This window comes from Oryzias latipes, chromosome 12, assembly GCF_002234675.1.
Source record: "Oryzias latipes chromosome 12, ASM223467v1".
In the NCBI taxonomy this organism is placed as follows: Eukaryota; Metazoa; Chordata; class Actinopteri; order Beloniformes; family Adrianichthyidae; genus Oryzias; species Oryzias latipes.
Window position 1 is genome coordinate 6,775,379 of NC_019870.2, and position 22,263 is coordinate 6,797,641.

General features: G+C 37.9%; 1 protein-coding gene across 2 annotated transcripts in view; it reads right to left on the reverse strand.

Moving 5' to 3' along the window:
* Window positions 1-22,263, reverse strand: part of fibcd1 (fibrinogen C domain containing 1) — a 177,575-nt gene that overhangs the window by 94,128 nt on the left and 61,184 nt on the right. The window contains exons 2-3 of one of the 2 annotated variants that reach the window (XM_004074532.4): window positions 16,848-16,931; window positions 5,637-6,116 (exon numbers count right to left, since the gene is read on the reverse strand). In XM_004074532.4, coding sequence (XP_004074580.1) covers window positions 5,637-6,116; window positions 16,848-16,931 — 564 coding nt within the window. The remainder of the gene's footprint in view (window positions 1-5,636; window positions 6,117-16,847; window positions 16,932-22,263) is intronic. The other variant, XM_011481524.3, reaches the window with a different exon arrangement.

Sequence of the window (22,263 nt, forward strand, 5' to 3'; positions counted from 1 at the left end):
GAGTTTTTGCAACAACAAAAATGGGGCATTCCAAAGAAATCACAGGCTTCCTGCTACAACTGCTGAGATTTGGCTTATTTCAATTTCGGAAGGAGCCTTCTGTGAGGGAAACAGCCCGGTGTGGAGCTGAAAGAAACCTCTGCCCCACCTGCAGAACGTGAACTTTTATGTTAGAAAGACTTAGTTTTGCTTCAGAAAACTCAGTGAACCATTCAGTATTCAGCTTATGATGTATTGAAAATGCTGGAATTCCTCCGTTTTCTGTCCGTTGTATCGTTTAGTCAGAAATAAATTAAGTGAATTTAGATGGTCGTAAAATTCGAGCTGCACATTCAGGGGTGAATTTCGCATCTCAGATGAATTTTCTTTGGATGCTGAGCCCACAAGCTTCATCACGCTGTTAGGTCATCGTGCAGCAGAGGATTTGCATGCTAAAGGCTCAGTCTATCAGCTCTATTTATTCCACTTCTTAGTAGCAGACGATTTTGTTAAAAACGTGTTTGCTCCAAAGTATGTGGCAAATTCAAAGCGAGGCATTGAGGTATTGGAACTTTCAAATAGCATGAAGTCCTGTATACAGATTGTGCAAATAAGCATTTCATTGTATTATTATATTTCATTAATATATTATTTTTTATTATCATTTTTTTCACTAAAAAACGTCAAAAGCACGCTTAAAACAAGCTAAACTGCATGTTTTTAACCCATTTTTGTGTGTGGTTTATTGCAACAAAAATAATATTGTTGATAAATTATTTAGATATTTGGAAAAAGACTATGTTGTTACACTTCAAAACGGGAACTACAGTCAGTTAAATTATAGCAAAAAATCTGATTTGATGAATGTAAAAGCACATAAAAAGATTAATTATATAAAAGCTTCTTATAAAAGAAATCAAATTACCATTCAGATAATAAAATCAATGGCCTTTTATGAAGTTTAACACATATTTGAGTTTAGAGGTGCACTGACAGAGGACATTTGGGTGGGAGATGTCCTCTAAAGGATGTTTTAGTTAGAGTTTCAAATTAACTAAAGAAAACATGGATGGAATGGAAAGATTTGCCTCAATCGTCTTCATTGTTTTCAAGTCAGAATCTCCTGGAAGCGTTGAGTGATTTATTTAAATGCAAATGTCTAGGCTTAGAAGAACTACTCTATTTAAGCCCAGAAGCACTCGCCTTTTTTTTTAATAATCAAAACAGATTGCCTCTAAAGCCGCTGAAACCAGATCCCCTTGCATATCACCTCAGGGGATGCAGAAAGTTTTTTTTATTTTTTTGCAATCGTACAGGGTGGAACTGTTTTATAAAGGTTGCGTTGCAGGCAGATGCTTCGCTGAAACTGTCACCGTCAGCTGTGGGTCTTTCTATAAATCAGAAGCCCTGTCCACAGGTGGCCCATAGATCACAGAGTCCCACCGTGGTGTCAGGCAGAAACAGTGACTGTGCGCGCCGCATGCCTCGCCTCCGCAGAGGAAATCAATCACCTGGAGCATCCAAGCTGCGGGTATCACCTCCACTTACTGTGTCCACTGCAATATACCCCCTACAGCACACCAAATATTACCAGTAGCCAGGAAAGCGAAGAACTCGGGCGCTTCCCCTTGTGAATCTTGTTAACACTCAAGGCAGCCTCACTCAGGGTGTTTCTGAGTGATTTCTAAAGATTGTTGAACAAGCTATAGGAGCTTTTTAAAAAAAAAGAGCATGTGGCAGAAGAAAATGCATTTTTGTTTCGCTGCATGGCTGGCAGCAACAAAATTTCTCTCCTGGAAAACAGAGACGGAGTCAAAATTAAAAGATCATGTGGTGTGAGGATTTTCCACGCGTGTTTCGGAAATGTAGCATCAATAAATCAATGTGGACAGTGGGAAACCAAAGGAATTTAATTATCTTTTCATTCGATTTGTAATCTCCCAAGTTGGCAAATATTATAGTATTGAGCAGATTTAATAGGCAAGTTGAACCGTTTCTTGATTGATGGGCATTTTGTCTCCTGTGATTTGCTCTCCGAACAAATGGCTAAGTGAGTTCTAATCAGTGGAACATGAGCTCCTCTGCGACTTGAATGTAGACCTGACTTGGCTTTCACAATGGGGAAAAGAAACTGACATGCTTGACATCCACTTACTCAGGGACCTATATTTTGATGTAGCAGAAGATCAGAGCAAAATATCATCCAGCAAGCTGAGACACATGTCCTAAGGCGGCTTCACAATCAATGCACATCAGTAGATTATCAACAATCTCCACTCAGACAGTGACAGTCCTCGAAGTCTCAATTTGAGTTTTAAGCATTTGCCTTTTGACATGATCCTATTTGTTTTCACTGATTAACTGGTCAGAGTTTTAGTATGAATCAGGAAAACTGACATCCCATAATTGAATTCTACACTTTTTGAGAAAAAAAGACCAACAATAAAGCTATTTTAAGGACCCACTTTGATGAAAATGTTTTTTTTGGTTGTTTTTAATATGTTTTTGTGGCATTTTTCTGATGATGGAGGCATGTATTAGATAAGTTAAGTTTAAAATTGCATTCCAGAATATTTCTTTATTTCTGTCATTGTGAAAGAGGAGCAGACGGAATGGAGTCTGAAAAAGAGTTTATTTGTGACGTAGAAAAACATATTTGGGCTAAAAAGTGCATAATCATAAAAAAAAGACTATTGGAAATGCAAAGATTGACACCTAAAGCAGCGTCCTTCAACCTCTGGGCTGTGGACCGGTACTGGTCTGTAGGCCACTTTATGACTCTTTCTTAGCCTGACTCTTGATGCATGTCAAGACGTTATCAGCCCTGGCCTTAACAACATTTTCCACCTTCTTACTCCATCAGGTAATTTAAAAGCTCGAAACAAACAAATTTAATAAAAGACAAAACAAAGCTTCTTTAGGGAAAAAGGAGCCATTTTCATAATTTTTTGTTTTCAGTTTTGCTTTTGGCTGAAGTAATTTACTGCTGACCAAAATGAACAAAAGTTGTCAATTTTTCTTTAAAAGTCCAGAAGAAAATTGTTCTTGGGTTCTCCAGGGTTAAACTGACAGCAAATTTTCAAAGAGAATGAAGATCCAATAAAATAAAGGTATTTCCAATTTGAGGAAACTTGTTAAGAATTATCCCAAAGCAAAGCTAAATTAGCCAGGCATGTGGTGAGAAACGCAAGCACGGAAAATATTCCTCTGTGTTAAAGAGAAATACACAATAAATCATGATTTGATCAAAAAACTCAAATACAATTCATCTTTCTGGCTTGAAAAATATGGGCTGGAATATATTTTTGTGTTAAAATTGTATTTTTAAAACAAATGTTTAATGTTGCCCTCACTTAGTTTTTACAAAACAACCTTTACAAATCACCAACTTTAATTCATTGAATCTTTATCTTATTTAAGATCTCAACAAACATATTCAAAGTGTTTGGAGAAACTAGATTTTAAATGGGAGCATTTTAAATTGACATTTTTTTAAAACAGAAGCTAAAAAAGGTAACCCCACCAACCGCCTGGTTCAAACCGGTCCCTGAGAACATTGTCTGACGTTTAACCGGTCTGTGGCCTAAAAAAGGTCAGGGACCACCGACCGAAACGACTTCACAGCAGGTTTTGAGGAACTTTTCTTCATTCTACTGCACTTGAAAGACTTTTTCTTTACTCTCACATTTTTCCGAGCTTCAGTTTCTAGTTTAAACAATATGTTTTGGAAGCATTGATTATATACAAACCTTTAAAATCCAGTATGCTGTTTAGGATTAAACTGCAAGAGCTCGACCTTTTTATTTCCCCTTCTCCTTGACACCTAACAAGAAGCAGCGTGTAGACAGAGTCCCATTTCTGACATCTATGGGTGGCTAATAAGCTCCACAAAAAGTGGGAATTTTCTCTCCTCTGCCTTCCTGCAGGTTTTATCTTGACAGAAAGAACTTGTCTAAGGATTGAAGACAGTTAAGGGGGAAGCTTATTTATCCATTTTTCCTCTGCCTCTAAATAATAATTATCCTCTTAGATCAGTCGGAGCCGCTGTTTATAAAACAGGAAGTGAAGAGGCTACAGCTGGTTCCCCCGCCGGCATTGGCAACAGGCACGCTTGAAACTACTGCTCTAGTATCAGATGCAGAAAAAAATCAATATGCAAGATTTCCGTGTTGACAAAACAGAATTTATTTTTAAGAAGTACTTTTAATCTTCATTCAAGACTTTTCGGCCAATGCCTGCAGCTTTCCACTTCCTCATGGGAAGGGTCAAATCACATTTAGCACACCCAGATGTGTGACAGTTGACAAGACTTTAACTCTTAAAAAACTATTTAAACAAATTAACAATTTAATTTATTGTTATTTTTCTGTTACTTCCCACAAATTAAAATCTATTTATTATGAAACCTTAATACGTAAAGCATAGAGTAATATGAAGAAAGTGAATGGTTGCATCTGAGATTCTACAGACCTCACAGAGCAGCTGTTATGTTACAATTGAAGAGGGTTGCTCATAGAAAGGCTTCATCTTTTGGAATAAAAACAAAAAACAGAATATTTCTGAATGAAAAAAAAAAATGACTGCGAAGTGGTTAAAAAAAGGTTAAGCAGAAATCTTTCCTTTTATCTAAACAAGAAAATGATGGATATTTGGTGGTTTGGTAAGTTGCACTTTGGCAACCATGAACAAAATCTGCCTTGAGTCCTCCTTGAATCAGAGTGTCAAAGAGGGTAAAATACAACATTAAAAAAGAAAGAGTAAGAGAGTAATGAATCAAAGAAAAGCTGTAAAAAATTGCATTGAAAGCAAATGTGAGAATTGTGGTCAGGTAGAACACATGTAAAGAAGTGGGGAAAAAAATATTAGTAATTATAAAGAAATGACTGCTTTGAAGACCCAATTTAATGAAAACTGTCTGGAGTCTATCTAAAGATAAAGGACATACTGTATGTAGAAAAAAAAACACCTAAAAATTACATTTCTGACTACTTCTCTGCTTAAATCATTGTGATTCAGGAGAAGATGAAAAAATGCAGTTCAAAAAACAACTTATTTGTGACTGGAAAAATACACTGGGTGGGCCACAATTTCCCTGCCGCTTGTTTCTGATGCATCCACTTAGACAAATGGATCCATGTACGGCTTTGTTTCCCTCCTCTGAGCTGCTGTCTAGATCAAACTGGATGGCTGGATTGCTCCGATGTTGCTCACCATTTTTGTTGCACCTCTAATGTTAGGTTGGAGGTGTGAATAGCTGTAAGCTGGCAAGAGAAGAAGTGTAAACAGAGGGATGATGGGAAATGAGCTCAGGCTTTCTCCACGCCAATGGTTCCACAACTCAGAGGCAAATTTCTAATGAACTCCAACCACTCTGCCAAAACTATGTCCAAGAAAACGGCACCGTTTTATATTGTTTTGACTAAAAACAGCATAATCATAACTAAAACACCACTGGGAAGGCTTTTAAAATAGATCATAAGATAATCAGTGAGACTTTAAGTTATGGTTGTTATTGTAGATCTATAAGCTGTTGAATGACAGTGGCTCACAGTACAGTATTACTATCATTGTTGTCAGTGGAAAAGGCTACAATGATTATGTTCCAAAGGAAGGGGAAGACTTTGGCCTAAATGCACGGTAATAATTGTGCGTCTCACCTGTATGAGGCGGCCCTGTTCTGTCTGTAGCGCATTCAGATCCTGCCCCAGGCTGCCCTGGCCTCTGCGTAGAGACTCATATTCCATCTTCAGTTGCCCCGCATGAGCCGAGAGCTTGGCCACCTCTTCTGCCAGACTGACGAGGAGGGCACGGTCCTGACCTTTCACCGACTTCAGGTCAGAGTCATGGTCAGTCAGGGAGTGCAGCAGTGAGGTCTGCACACCCTCCAGGCGAAGGAAATTACTGTTGTAGTCAGGACAGTTGGGGTCGATGAAGATGTTGATGCGAGAGCCATCTCCTCTTTCCACGGTGACCAAGGCATTCCCCTCGTCCTGATTGGTGGAGATGTGGGGTAGGCCATCGGACATGGGCGGGGCCTGGTAGTGGTTCATAAACAGGATGGTGCCGGTTACAGTGACAGCCAGCAGCACAGCGACAAAAAGCAGGATAGTGCAGAGCAGGTAGCTGCAGCTCATCCTCTGTAAACACAAGGGGGGGGGGGGTATAGAAAAGAGAAAGCAGCTTTTAACACAACAGTTTGATTGCTTAAACAATCAAAAAGAAAAAATCACCAGAGCACATTTCTTAAAGACTTTTTGACATTTTCTGCACTCAAATTTCCAGTACGATCTAAAATAATTGCTTAGTCTTTTAAAATGAGATTTTGGATGTTATACCAAAAAATATCACTACCCGACTTGATGAACATAAATTGCTCATATTTTTTTCAACCACTAAAGTCTAACACAAACCTGGAAAACAGACAGGGACACACACCAACTATTCACATTTTCTTTGTTTTTTTATTCATCCATCCATGATTTTTTTGTTGTTTTTTTACTCGCTGAATCCTATTTGGGGTTATAATGTTGCTGGAGCCTGTCCCAGCTACTATCGAGCGAAAGTCGGGTCCCCCGTTAGACAGGATGCGTCACACCTAGGGACAATTCAGAGTCACCAATTAAGCTATGAAGTAAGATCTTGGACTGTGAGGAGAAACCAGAGTCCCCGGAGGACCCACGCATGCCTGGAGGGGACATGCAAACACCACACACAAATGTCCCAGCCATGATTTGAACCAGGCTGTGAGGCAATAATGCTAACCACTACACCACCATGCAACCCTTGTTTTTTTTTTTTATTTATAATTTATATTAAAAGAAATGTTAGTTTCCAAGCAAAACAATAAACCTAATAAATGCAAGGGAGCACTTTTAACATTTGTCCTTTTTTATTTATAATTTTACAAATTGGCTAGAAAACTAAAGAGTATTTTTTATAAATATAAAATGATATCAAATATAAAAACACTATTAATTTTTACATGTTTACATATTTCCACAACAGTTATTTTCTAAAATATTGGCATCTTTAATCACTTTAAAAATATTTTTTCATTAAATTAATGTATTAATTTATTTTTTAAATACACCATCTGTTGTGAATATTACATCATATTTTATTTTAAGTTTTTCATAAAGGTCTTACTCCCTCTAAGCGGAAACATTCCTCTGAGGCTGTTTAATATCTGGGTTTTTGTTGTAGCAGCAAAATAGTAACAAGGTGGAGAAAGCAAAGGTGACTGCGGCAGCTTGTAATTTAAACATATGAGCAGACTGTTGAACGGCTTTAGAGGGAAAAAGTCTGGGAATATAGTTTCCATTATCTGGACTGTTAAACTCGGTAGTTGTTGCTTTTTAATGATCCGGCTCCATTTTTCTACGAAAGTAAAGAGAATGTCAGGAAACATGGCTCGCCTTGGGCCTGACAAACAATGGCTCCTTTTGGAATGAGTCAGCAATTAACCCTTTAGTATTTCTTTAGTGCACCATAGAATGTTTGCAATTTGTTTTGTGCTAGTTTTGTCTTTCTTTAATTTCCATATGTGTGCAATAATGTTCATTCATTGAATAATAAAGAACTTAAAAAAAAACATTTTGAAAAAAATAATAATTTTAAGAAAATTGGATTTTAAGAATTCCTGCCAGTTATGTTTTTACCCTTTAAGTTAGAAAAAAGTTAAAAAATAATAAGAAGAAGTAAAGAGCAAATATATTAAAAATACTGGTTTGACCCGAAAACAACCCTGTCACTAAATAAATGAATAATAGGAAAAAATAAAATGTTTTTGTGACTCATTGGCCTGGGTGAGCAATACAAACCATCAGTGACAGAACTTGTATACCTTTAGAAAATTGGTTTGTTTGTTTTTTTCAATTTAATTTCTATCCCAATGTTTTGTTTTTTTGTAATCAAATCAAATCAAACTTTATTTATAAAGCATTTTTCATATGAAAACATAACACAAAGTGCTTTACATTAAACAAAAAAAAAAAATAATATAAAAACAACCATGAAAATAAAAAAAATAATAAAAAAAATAGGGCCCCCCTCCCTGTACCTACACACAGCGCCCCACTCCTAATCTAAGTCTGGAAAAAAACTAACTTTTGGAACAGTATTGTTGGAATCCTGAACAATGTGAACACGTGTGGCTTTTGTACATTTCTGAGAAGAACACCTGCCAAGGAAACAGCAGGCAGTTGCACAGACACGTCTGTTTTTTTGACCCACAAACATCATCACAGGAAGTGCTCCAGGGAAGCACCGTTGCAGTTTTTTTTTCTTTCTTTTTTTCCGTCTCTGTGCTTTAACTCAACATGTAAACCAAGACTGCTCTGTGAAGTCCTCCCTCTGATGTCAAAGTTGTTTTTTTTTCTTCTCTCTGCACGAGTACAGGTGCAGTGCAGAGATTTGAACTTCAGCTGGGAGTGGATGTGTGTGCATCTGGATGCCTGCACTGAGCAAAAGTGTGCATAATGGCCACATGCTGCAGAATGACAGCAATGTAACATTAGAACAATACCCTGGAGCTCTATTGCCAGCAGGCTGGGACATTAGTGAAGCCATCACTGGAATTGCCTTGAATATACATTGCTGTAATATTGCCTGTTAACATGAAAAAGATACCCAAAAGCCTTATTTATGCAAGACATCTACACACCCAGAGTACACAAACCCCAGCAAGAGACTGACATGAGGCTTTTCACATATGCACCATATCAGGAACTAAAGATTTTAAATTTTTCGAGCCTCTCTGCACTGACATTGAGTGCAAAATAGGCCACACACTGGACAGCCTGTGAGTCTATCTTGGGTCTCACCTTGACCTACAACCATGCATAAGGAATGTGGGAGGAAAACCGAGACGGTGGAATGCGATCTAGCCTCAAGGACAGTAAACAAACTTAATTGCATTGCCTAAAATATTGAACATTTATTGTAATAATACAGTAATTTGTAATAGAAACCACCCATTATGACAGAAACGGAACTTTTTGCAAATATTCACAACTGAAAACCAACTGAAAACTGTTATTTCATGCATGTGCTTCTCCATAAAATCAACATGGGGACAGGTGATTCAGCTAAAATATCCAGATCTTTTTAGGGAAGCAGGGTCTGCCATCTGGCATTTTTTTTCAAACACCCTTTAACACCTGAGCTGTTGCTGTTGACACTTAAATAACACACGCTTGTTGACATACCGCAAAGATTTAACTGTTTCTGCAATAATGATGAATCAGCTGAATGTGAGGAGTATGTAATACAAGATATTACTAAAGAATCAGAATCTGCTAGAATTACATTAAGTATGTACATAAACGGTTGAAGAGTTACTGTAGCTGAAAGAATGAAAACAATGGAGCTAAATTTCCTGTGTGTTTTTGGAGGATTAAACCTATAAAACAAGAAAAGAACAAAACTAAACTTATAAATAGGGCATTATCACATGATCTAGTAACAAAATACATTTTATTATTTTCAACTGTTTATTTGATGAAAAAGCAAAAGAATAATCATAGTTTCAGGTACGTATAACTATTACACTTTTTATATCCTGCAATTCACTTCAATTTCAATTCAATTCCATTTTTTTAATATAGCCCAATATTATTACAACAATAGTTGTCTCAATGGGGTTCATACTGGTAATTGTATAATAAACATTAAATCCTAAAGAACATGAAGCCATAGAATTCAGTAGGTAATGGCTAAAGTAAACAGATTAAGCTGAACTGGGCATCCCTGCCCTCTTCTGCAGTTTTGTGGGTTTTTTTATGCTTCTGTTTTGATTTCTTGACTTCTTGTTCTTTTCTTCCTTTCTTCCAGTTTATTGCTCACACCTGCTTGTCAACAGCAACACCTGTCTCTGTTTAGATTCTACTTTCATCGGTGAAAAGTCACACATTTCTCTGCCGTTTTCTGCCATATGATCCCATCATTACTTCGGTTTCAGAGCTGCAGTGTCAGTTTCTGTCACTTTATAACAGAGGAAGTGCACATGTTGCGTTCGCTAACAGCTAGGACCGGCTCTGGTCATTGAAGGTGGACAAACACAACGTGAGATGTTTCATTGACATCTCCGAAGCAGTATTTGCTTGTTTGCTGCTCAAAAAGAGACACCTGAAGTCTATTTTGTCATGCTGTTGAGGATGTGTCAGTCTGCAAAGAAAAGATCAAGAACGCAAGAAGTCTTTCACAAAAAGGAGGGAGGAATTAGGAGATTCAAGATTGTTTTCTTAATGTTTAAAGTCCCATTCTGATCATCTTTTCATCGATTTAAAAAATGTTCCCAGTCATCTTTTAGTTATGATTATGCTGCTTTTAGCCAAAAAAAACCTCAGTCATTTTGTGGGACATAGTTTCTGCAGAGTGGCAGTATTTTATCAGAAATTTGCCTCTGTGTTTTAACAGGACTGTTGGTGCAAAGCAACCCCGCCCCCATTCCCTTTCCTTATGCTAAGAGGTCTCAGTTTACAGGCTCTCTAGCTAGCCTCCAGCCATGATTCACATCAATTTGAACAAAGAGATACTCAAAAACGCAATTCTAAGCTTTTTGTCCTCTATCATCAGGAATTTCCCACAAGGTCATGTTAAAAACACCCAAAACACCAATTTCATCAGAGTGGACCTTTAAAACTACACATGAAATGCACACTGAACATCTTTTTCCCACGAGTCCTGACGAACGGCTGATTCGGAAACACGTCCAGGAAAGACTTGCATACGGAGCAAAAGTGTCCTGCAGATGCTACATGTCACGACCGCACAGGGGTGTCAGGGTTTTCGGTTTATTTAGGGCTTCTCCTGCTTGTGCAGCACTTTTTGCTCTTTGAATTAAAAATAGTTTGTTTTGACCTGCCTGTTCCCAATAAATGACATTTGAGTTCTCAAGTGTCCCTGGGCTAACTTCCCCTGAGTAACTCAGGCCAGATTTCCCACTTCAGTAATGGATGCAAACCTGGGTTTAGTGCTGTTTCGTTCAAATAAAATGCGATAAGCCTAGCAAAAGGCAGTTTGAGTTAAAAAAAAAATATTTCAGGATAAATCAAGTCAAATATTTCAGATTTCAATGAAAGGTCTGACTTTATTAGGTCTACAACATAAATCTAAGCGGATTTCAATAAAAATGTATTTGAAATACTATTTTACAAATAAAACCTCTGTGCTTCAGTCACATCAGTTAAAGAGACTTTTAGAAGCTTCATCCACCCTCTAAGTCTCAAATGAGAGGGGAGACAGACTATGAGCATCACACTAATTTTGAAAATATTCTTATGTATGTTTCACAAGAAACTTCTCGCGTTAAAACTTCTCTAAAAAAAGAATCTACTGACGTCTCTTTTCAGATCTTCAGAAAGAACTCTTTGTTCAGCTGCTCTTTCATGTGTCTTCACTTCCATCTCAAATGTAACCTTGTTCCAGAATAAAATATGCAGCCGAAATTACCAAGGTGATGTTCATGGGTAGAAAAAGTGAGCAGCCGTTGAGGCACCGAAGTCTCACATCTCAATGCTCTGAATTCTTCCGATTGTGCTAAAAATTCATGGTTTGGGTTGAAGGGCACCCCATGACAATGCTTCAGAAAAAAAAGAGAGAGGAAATGAAGCGCAGATGGTTTTGAGACAAATTTGACGTTTACGTCTTTTCTTTACCTTTGAGGTAGTTCATCCTGTCCAGGGTCACAGCTTCACAGATGTCTGCATTTCACAGTCCGACGTTTTAGTTTGTGGTCATGTTGACAAATACCCTCAAGGTAACTTTTGAGCAGCAAGTGTTCGCTTGAAGGAATTTAGCAGTTTCTTAGCAGCAAATGTTCCAGATGCATTTAATTACCATTAAAACTATAGACATAAATAAATCAATACTTTGGATGTTTTTCCCAGGATTGGATGCATTTTTGTTTGGAATTTGGTGAAAATATGATCTATTATAGTGAAAATGGATTAAAGAAAAAACAATTGATAAATATGATTGAGGCATCATTTACTGATAGCATCTTGACATTAATCTTTAATTTCTTTTAATTTTTTTAAAAGATTGTTTTCATTACATTAGACAATATTTCCACAGTGAACCTTAAACTCAATTCCACATAGGAAATTTAGTGAATTTTTACAGCAAAAATCGCAGACATTGGATTAAATTGTAGAAACAAAAGCAAAATGAATAAATCCAAAAACAAAGACAGAGTCAAAACTATGTAAAAAATAAATCTGTTTTATCTTTTTAAACTAAAAATGTCAAAGCCAAAAAACCCTTCTGAACACTAAAGACCCACCCCATGAAAATTGTGTTTCTGGCATTGTTAGCATGTTCTTGTGGATTTTTTCTCATGTTAGTGGGCATATATAAAGACATTAAACAGAAAATAGCTTTTGTGAGTATCTATTTATTGAAATTGTTGTGAATCAGGAGCAGATGGAAAAATGCAGTTTGAAAAAGCTTGTAGCTGTGACCTAGGTGCTACAATCTGTGGCCCACAACCTCTCAGCTCCACTCCCTGCTGTCGAACCCACTTGTAGACGACTGGATGTACGTCTTTGTTTACCTCATCTGACCTGGCAACTAGCCCAAAACTGTACGGCTGGATAGCTCAATATCGCTCACCATTTTTGTTGCACCGGTAATGTTAGGTTGGGGTTATGAGGGGCTGTAGGCCAATGGGAGAGAGTGTTAACAAAGTGATGATGGGAAATGAGTGAAGTTTACTCCGGGCCAACAGTTAAGTCCACAACTCTGAGGCAAATTTCTAATGAACTACAGTTCCCCCGCGTATTCGCGATCCTTTATTCGTGGTTTCACGTGTTTGCAGATTTATTTTTCAGTGACTCCTCGGTTCGCCACAAATATTCCACAACCCAAGACGCTCGTATGAAACGTTTTGCATTCGAATGAGGTGCTGCAATGCTGAGGATTAACTCCCGGAGGCTTAGAAGAAGCCAAATATATCTTAATATGTGAAGAAGATAATCACAATGGATAATTATCATCTGGAAGAATGAATGATGGATGAAACCGGCCTCTTCTGGAACAAGATAACTCTCGCACTTATCTGATGAAGGAGGTTTAAAGTGACAAAGTGACACTCCTAATGTGCATTTTAAAGTACGTTCTGGGCAGTCTTTTGTTCTGACTAAAAAAAATAAAGGAAAAAAAAAAACCTCTTTATGTTGAGCAACATTCCAATGTTCTTGATTAACACTTAGTTATCAAAGGGAAATTTCACAAATAAGTAAAAAGGCAATATTGTCTTAATGAGACTGGCCTACTAGGAGGTGAAAGAATAAAAAAAAACATTAGGAGTCGGAGTTCTTCTGCTCCTTTATTAATGTGATAGTCAGTAAAAAGAAATTCAACCGCAGCCTGTCTCAAGTCCCAAGAGAGGACCTTATGTGTAAACTCAGCTCAAGAGATGTAGTAAAGTAATGACGCAGAGAGTGGGGCGTATGCAACCTTTTAACGGTTCTTTTTTTCCCCTCTTCTTGAATGATTTCCTCCGTCTCACAGCGGGAGCCCACTCTGTAATTAGTGACTGAATTTCAGATCCTATCCTGTCTTCTCTAATGCCGTATGGGATTTGACACGGCAACCAGGGGATTCTAATGGGTAGATGGGAGAGGTGGAGGAGAAGAGAGAAGTCTCCTCCATGGTCATGCTGTTGTCTCCCACGCATGAGAGCTGGCTCCTGGGAGGAAGAGGACTCTGTCTGCTCATTAGAAATGAAGGAAATTCAAAACCCTTTTACGAGCCCCCCCCTCGTTTTTTTTTTTCTTTCCCATTTCTCACAAATACAAAGACAGTAAGGCTGAGATAACCATGCACACAGAAAATGGTCATTCTGCTTCACTCTAAATACCTTTATCTACATTATGAGTAATTTTGGACAAATTGATAAAAGAAAATGGTGAGCAAATAAGTCCATGATGTGGTATACGGGCCACCTTAAAATAAATAAATAAACAAATATATTTATGGCAATGATGTCTTGAAACTATAAGAACAAAAAGCAAAAAATTTAAAAGTTGCAAATGCATGAGAATTTAGTCATAACATTGTGAAAAAAAAGTTTAAAAATATAAAAAAAAAGTTGTAAAATTATGAGAACAAGGTCTTAATTTTACGAGAAAATAGTGGTAAAAATATCAGAAAATAGTAAAAAAGAAAGAATTACGAGAGCAAACATGTAAAAATATAAGAAACATTTGTAAAAGGATAAAGTCATTACATTTAAAAAATAATAAGTTTAAGAGAACAAAGGCATAGCATGAGGAGAAAAAAGTGCAGATTTTACAAGAATAAAGTAAAACAAGATACTGCGTCTACAGCAGGATTTCGATGAAAAGACAGTGTTGTAAAGGAGAACCTCGGTTTACCGAAAGACAGCTATCAGGAAAAAAAAGAGATGAGAAAAAATGTGGAGTCAAGAAAGAAAAGAAAGTAGCCCATAAGTTTAGCAGGTTCAATTCTGTATCATATTTCTACTACTGAGGCTTTAATTTTTAAGGAAAGTACTTCTTTAAGATGAGTATAGTCTTTTGTAAACAACCTTTCAAGAGTCCAACTTTAAAAATGCCTGCATCCATCAGTCTATTGTCTGTCAAGTTGACCATTATTTTCCCAGAAACAACTTTCAGCTGTTCTGAGAGGACAACAAGGTTTTCTCAGAAAGATAAATCATCTGAGCATTAATAGGGCCCAAAACAGTGCCCCCTGCTGGTTAGACACGCTGTTAATGCCTCAACAGAAAGCCATCATTTTCTCCAGATGTTCAAACCACCTCAACCAAATCCTCTTAATGTGGATGATTAGTGAGGAGCTGCTGCCATGTAGCTGATCTTTAAATTCCATCTCGAAGGAAGACTTCAGCCACAATCCAAAGCAGGGGTAGGCAACTCCGGGGCTCAAGAGCTCAAGGGCCAGTTTGTCTCCATGATTTCCTGATATCCATGCCCTACTCATGGCTGATTACCTTGATCAGGCGTGACCAGCCAATTAGGACGTGGCAGAGAGGGGTATGTTAGAAAACAAGCAGAAATGTGCCCGTCCCTGATCCCTGATTAAAAAATTCCAGCCCTTTTTCCCTTGTTGCTAAATTTTTGATAAACAGGTATTAATACCTATTTTTTCTGCGGCCTGGTGCCGATTGATCCATGGACCGGTACCGGTCCGCGGCCCTGTGGTTTGGGACCACTGTTTTAAATTCTTGTGTCTGAGGTCGCTGTAGATTAACTTTCCTGTCAAGCATATTTATTGGCACAAGATTCACAGAATCTGTCGGGTTGCGAAGTTACAGGCAGGCCCAGATCGTCACACTACCACAGCCATGTTTGACTCTCATGAATTGGTGTTTTTGTTAACATTTTTAACGGTCTGACTATTCTTCTTATCAGTTTAATGAGTGTGTGCTAAAAAATCCTAATGTATTTGAATATATTTTACAAATGGTTTATGAACTTTGACCATAACAGACTTCAGTTTTTTTTACACATTTCTAAGTACAAGAGAAAATATGCATTAAAGGTCTTTATGAAAACTATATGTTATGATCTTTCTTATCTGTTTTGCTGAAAAGTTGACACTGTGCAAGTTTCAAGCAATAAATCAAGCTTTACATGATTTTAATGTAGTTCATGATCACTGTATAAAAAAAAAACTAAACTGTTTTTTTATTTATGCATTTCCTCTTTTCTGTAATGAATTTGATATATCTGAACTCTATGTCTGTTTGAATGAAGCAAACATCAGCTTAAATAGGTTGCTTTTTGTTTTGAAAAACCTCAATATTTTTTATGTTGCTTTTAACTTTAAAAAGTAACCACTGGGAACCGCAGAATGAATTGACTGATTTCTGTTTGAACTACAATGCTTTAAATCAGGGGTGTCAAGCATACGGCCCGCGGGCCTTGTCCGGCCCGCCAGGTGGTTTACTCTGGCCCACACATGAAGAGTAAAAAACATAAGAATGATTAAAAAAGAAAGCAAGTTTCTAGTCCATTCCTGTGGCGAGCTATGATTTTTTAAAGAAATAACCGAAATGTGCAATTCCGCCACTAGGGGGAGCAAAGTAAAGGAAAAACAGTTGAAACAGCATATCTCTGCACGTGCCAAAAGCGTAACCTAGCAGCTCTGCGTCTGGGTAGGATGCACCTTGTTTCCCTATGAGCCTTACCGCTGTAATCTTGCTATAAGGATGATCATTAGCGACACCCTAATGACCAAAATGTTGTCAAACGTGAAGTGGAGTGAAGAGCCTTCCAGGAAAAATGGACAGAGTTTTTTCTTTCTTTCACGAAGCTGAATGCAAAACCCAAATGCTTTGTATGTCATCAACATCGCAGTGCTCAAAGAATGTGACATTCAGCACCACTAAGAGACTTACCATAAAGAAAAGTTTTTGGATTGCTTCAGTGTCAGATGTAAAATATTCAGTCTGTATAAAATTAAATAGACCAACTTTCTTTAATTGAAATTAATTTTATTTGAGATCCATTGGCCCCAAGTGATTAGGCAACTATGTTGATTGAGGCATTTTTTCCAACTGAGTACAAAACTAAAACAAAGCTGTTATTTTGCTTTTATGTTACTGGTCCGGCCCACTTGAGATCAGACGGGTTAAATGTGGCCCCCGAACCAAAATGAGTTTGATTGATTGATTGATTGATTTAAAGCAGGGGTGTCAATCAATCAATCAATCAATCAATCAATCAATCAATCAATCAAAACTACCTTTTTAGAATAGTTTTTTGGTAAGGCAAAACAGATGCAGCATCACTTTAACCTATAAGGAATGCAGAGCTTCAAATGCCATAACCTGAGTTTTACTAATACGCATGCACATGGATGTTGTGGAGACTGGGCCTTACCTTGGCCGGAGTCTCCCTGGTAGTTTCTGAGTCTGACCAGCGGTGTTTGAGTTGGGAGGAGCTGGGCACACATTCACAGAACGTCTGCAACAAACAGACAAGGGCCACCAGCGTTGGAGTTTGTTCAAGTCACATGTGCAATCAAGCATGCAAGCACATGCGCACAAACTCTGTCATGCACAAATACATACACGGTGGACATTGGTTTTGGATCTGAAAAAATGAAATCACTGCATGCATTTTGCAAGCCAAACACTCATGTTTAATACCAGATCATTGTTGGGAGATAAATGGTACTCAAACTGATAAACAATATCCTCCTACGCTCAAAAATACACACTGACAAAGACAGATTTGGAGAGACGTTTACATCACCAATCAGTAAATTCAATAGCTTATGACAAGCTAAACCCATTTTACGAGAAATTGCTTTGCAATACCCAACTGAAAAATATCCTCTATTATGTGGAAAAAAAGAGGAGTGTTTTTAACTGTGGCTGAGGGTGAGGGATGTGCAAGCAAGAGTTAACTCATGCAAGTTAATGTGGGTGTTTGCATGCAATATCTGAACAATAAAGACTCCACTATATGAGCCAATTTGTGTTTGCATGTGCATTTGACTAAGAAGTTCTGGCTTTAGCACAGATAAAAGCAGAGTAATTTTGAAAGCAGCAGCTTTCTAACTGCACCAAGTTAGCAGCTCGTTCCGTGACCTTAAACACTTCTCCTCACTCTGTGGAATTGCTCAATTAGCCAGGGACAATAACACAAACACTGAAACACACTACACACAACTGTCTACAAGAAGCCATGGATAAACATTAGCAATTAATGTAATAGAATGTGTTTTTCTTTTCAAGCTAGTTATACTTGGAAGCTACTAAAACTTTGTGCTCTTGCTACATATTTTAAGCCAGTCAAAACATCCCCCAAGATTGTCTCTCCACCCCCTTTAACATCAGAGATGTCACCAGGGACGCAATTAACACACGCTCCTTGACATACCGTAACTCTTCGACCGTTCAGACAATCAACATGAATACGCTGAAACTTGATGTGGAGAAAACCTGCTTTTTAAATCAGCTTTACACTGATCCCCAAGACATTATTAACGTACACTCACCTACCGCTTTATTGGACACAACTGTTCAAATGCTCGTCAATGCAAATTTCTAATCAGCCAATTACATGGCAGCAACTCAATGCATTTATGCATGTAGATATGGTCAAGAAGATCTGCCGCAGTTCAAATTGAGCATCAGAATGGGGCAGACAAGTGATTGAAGGGTCTTTGAACTTGGGATGGTTGTTGGTGCCAGACGGGCTGGTCTGAGTGTTTCAGAAACTGCTGATCTACAGGGATTTTCACCGACAACCCTCTCTAGGGTTTACTGACAATGGTCCATAAAAGAGAAAATATCCAGTGAGCAGCAGTTCTGTGGGCGGAAATGCCTTGTCGATGACAGAAGTCAGAGGAAAATAAGCAGACTGGTTCCAGCTAATAGAAAAGCAACGGTAGCGCAAATAACCGCTGGTTATAACCAAGGTCTGCAAAAGAGCCTGTCTGAACACACAACACGTCCAACCTTGAGGCATATAGGCTACAGCAGCAGAAGACCACAACAGGTGCCACTCTTGTCAGCTAAGAACAGGAAACTGCGGTTACAATTCACACAGGCTAACCAACACTGGCGAAAAGAAGATTAGAAAAACACTGTCTGGTTTCATTTCTCCATTTCTGCTGCCACATTAGGATTGGTAGGGTCAGAATTTGGCAACAAATTTGTGGAAGCATGGATCCATCCTGCCCTGTATCAACAGTTCAGGCTGGTGATGGTGGTGTCATGGTGTGGAAGATATTTTTCTGGAACACTTTGGCCCCCTTAGTACCAATTGAGCATTGTTACAACACCACAGCCTATCTGAGTATTTTTGTTGACCATGTCCATCCCTTTATGACCACAGTGTACCCATCTTCTGATGGCTACTTTTAGCAGGATAACATGTCATGTCATGTCATGAAACTGGAATAATCTCAAACTGGTTTCTTGAACACAAACATTAGTTCACTGGACAACAAATGGCCTCCACATCCACCAGATCTCAACCCAATAGAGCACCTTTGGGATGCCGTGGAACAGGAGGTTGGCTTCTTGGATGTGTAGCTGACAAACAGTTGCTGCATGATGCCATCATGTCAATATAGACCAAACTCTCTGAGGAATGTTTCCAGTACCTTGTTGAATCTACACCATCAAGCATTAAGGCAGTTATGAAGACAAAAGGGGGGCTAACCCAGTACTAGCAAGGTGTGCCTAATAAAGGGGATAGTTGCAAATGTTACTGTACATAATGGCGCATGGAATTACGGTAAGTTCAACAATGGTTGATGACTTACCGCAGTCGAAAACATGTAAAAACTGCAGCTAAAGCTCTGGTGTTAAATTGTTAAAATAGTTTATGCATCAACTTGATTAAAAAAGAGGTTTTATTTTTGTCATTCAGCTGCTCTTTTTAGGGATCACCACAGTTAATCACAATGCTTCCATCTCAACCTATCTTCTACCCCCTCCTCCCTCACATCAACCACCCATATTTCCTCCCTCACTACAGCCATGAAACTCCACTTTGATCTTTCTCTAAGCTTTTTTTTTCCTGTTTTTCCTGGCAGCTCTAACCTCAGCACCCTTTTACCAACCACAATCACTGTCCCTCTGAACATGCCCAAAACCATCTTACTCTGGCTTATTTGTCTCTTCATCTCTTTCCCACACTCCATTGCTCTGGACTGTTGACCCTAAGGTCTTCAGGTCCTCTTTCTTCCCCTCTGCTCCCTGTAACTTCACTGTTCCACTCGAGTCCCTCTCATTTACACAGAAACTCTGTATTGCTGCACCTGACCTTCATTACTCTTCTCTACTTCTCTAAATGTTCCTCCATCTGCTCCCTGCTCTCACAAAGTCATCTGAAAACTTCATAGTCCACAGAGATTCATGTCTAACTTCATCTCCCATTCTCTCCATCACCACAGCAAACAGTAAGGAGCTCAAAGCTGATCCTTGATGTAGTGCCACCTCCACCTTGAACTCTTCTGTCATACTCCCAGCACATTTCACCACTGTCACACATCTCCTGCTCAACTATTTTTCAGCGACTCCAGACTTCCTCATCCAAACCACAGCTCCTTTCTCTGTATCCTGTCGCAGACAATTTAAAGATCTACAAATACACAATGCAGCTCCTTCTGACCTCCTCTGTACTTTTCCAGAAGCTTCCCTAAGGCAAGTATTGCATCTTTGGTCTTCTTTCTTACCAAGAAACAATAATGCTACTTGCAAATGCTCACTTCTGACCTCAGCCGAGCTTCTACCACTTCCCATAACGTCACTGTGTGACTCATCAGCTTTATTCCTCTGTCAGTGGTTAAAGGTTACAGTTTCAGAGCCTTCGCTTTTTCTTTGTTCTATCAACCCTAAAAATGTACAGCATTCAATGCAAAGCATTAGGGATTCATTGTCTAATAAGGTGTGAAACTATATGAAAGTGATGTGTCCTTTCTTAAGGTGATTGCATCACATTCGAATTATTCCATGTATGTGAAAACATTTTGTTAGAGACCATCTTAGCTCTGCAACAAATATCTTAAAAACTCACCCAATCATCTTTTAATCTATTGTAAAAGTGTTGCCAGTGGTCTTTTAACACTTACGGTGCAACAAAAATGGCGAGCCAGTTGCCAGCACACACGAGCGAAACAAAGACGTACATGGATCTAGTCGCCTGCAAGTTGATGCATCCGAATGGAGAGGAGCGGGGAGCATGTGGCCCAAGCACTGCATTTTCCACAACACAAATATGCTCTTTTTCAATGGCACTCTTTCATCCGCTTCTTGTTTACAGCAATTTGAATAAAGAAAGATAGAAATGCTATTTTAACCTCAATTTTGTCAATGTATGTCATTCATCATCAGAAAAATGCCACAAAACATGTCAAAAACAAGAGAAAACACAATTTTCCTCAGAGTGGGTCTTTAAAAAAAATTATAAGAGAAAAAAAAAATTAAAGCTATTTTTTCAAAGTTGGTTAATAATTCCAGGAATCTTTTATATAAACTTGTTTTGTGTATTTCTAGGACATAAACTACTATCAGACCCTTTTATGTTTATCAATCCACCCATAGCTTTGTCATTTAGTGACATTGTAATTAAAATACTTGTACCCGTAATAGTGATATTTTTTGTAAAAAGGTAATGATCATGGTTTTTTTGGTTTTTTTTGTAAAATAATGGTATATTCTGTATGAAATTTGGTTTTGCAGAATTTAATAATTACTCATTTTAACAGCTGACTGCTCACTGTAACTGCAAAATATACTATATAACTGTGAAATGTTCTCTATTTAACTCTAAGCCACCGCCACTTCTATAATCCTTTTTGACCAATTTATCACATTTTTTTGCTATGTTGTAGGGATTCCCTTCTTATGGTAAAAACAATCAACAGGGGAATAATAAGCACAGCTTAGATAAAGCCAAGCAGTAATTGTATGGGTCTTAACAAGACTTTAAAAAGGGCTGTAGAGCTGCTTAGTGATTATCTCTGAACCCTGCCTCTTTTAAAAACAAAGCCCACCATATTGTGATGAATTTAAGAAAAGTGATGGTAAAATTCAGAGTGTAAAAAGTAAAAAGCTTCTTATAAAATAAAATAAGCAAAAACGGCGGTTAATCATCAAATTCACCTAAGCAAATTAATTTTAGCATCAATGTAAAACTGGATGTGTGAACGTAGCTAAACGCTAATTAGTGCTGTTTTTTTATACCAGTCACAGAAAACATTAAAGACAGAAGAAAAACTCTACACGTTCATGAATACACTCTTGAGTTTAATCTAAAATAATCAAATTTATAGTTAAATGTGAGTCCTGCTAAACGTCCTCCATCATCATGTACAGTACAGACCAAAGGTTTGGACATACCTTCTCATTCAAAGAGTTTTCTTTATTTTCATGACTATGAAAATTGTAGAGTCACATTGAAGGCATCAAAACTATGAATTAACACATGTGGAATTGTATACATGACAAAAAAGTGTGAAACAACTGACAGCTGTGAAGTGAAAAACATTTCAGGTGACTACCTCTTGAAGCTCATCAAGAGAATGCCAAGAGTGTGCAAAGCAGTAATCAAAGCAAAAGGTGCACTAAGAACCTACAATATGACATATTTTCAGTTGTTTCACACTTTTTTATTATGTAAAGAATTCCACGTGTTAATTCATAGTTTTGATGCCTTCAGTGTGACTCTACTTTTCTCTAATTTTCACTGTCATAAAAATAAAGAAAACTCTTTGAATGAGAAGGTGTGTCCAAACTTTTGGTCTGTTCTGTAAGACAATCAGACATCACTTGTGTAA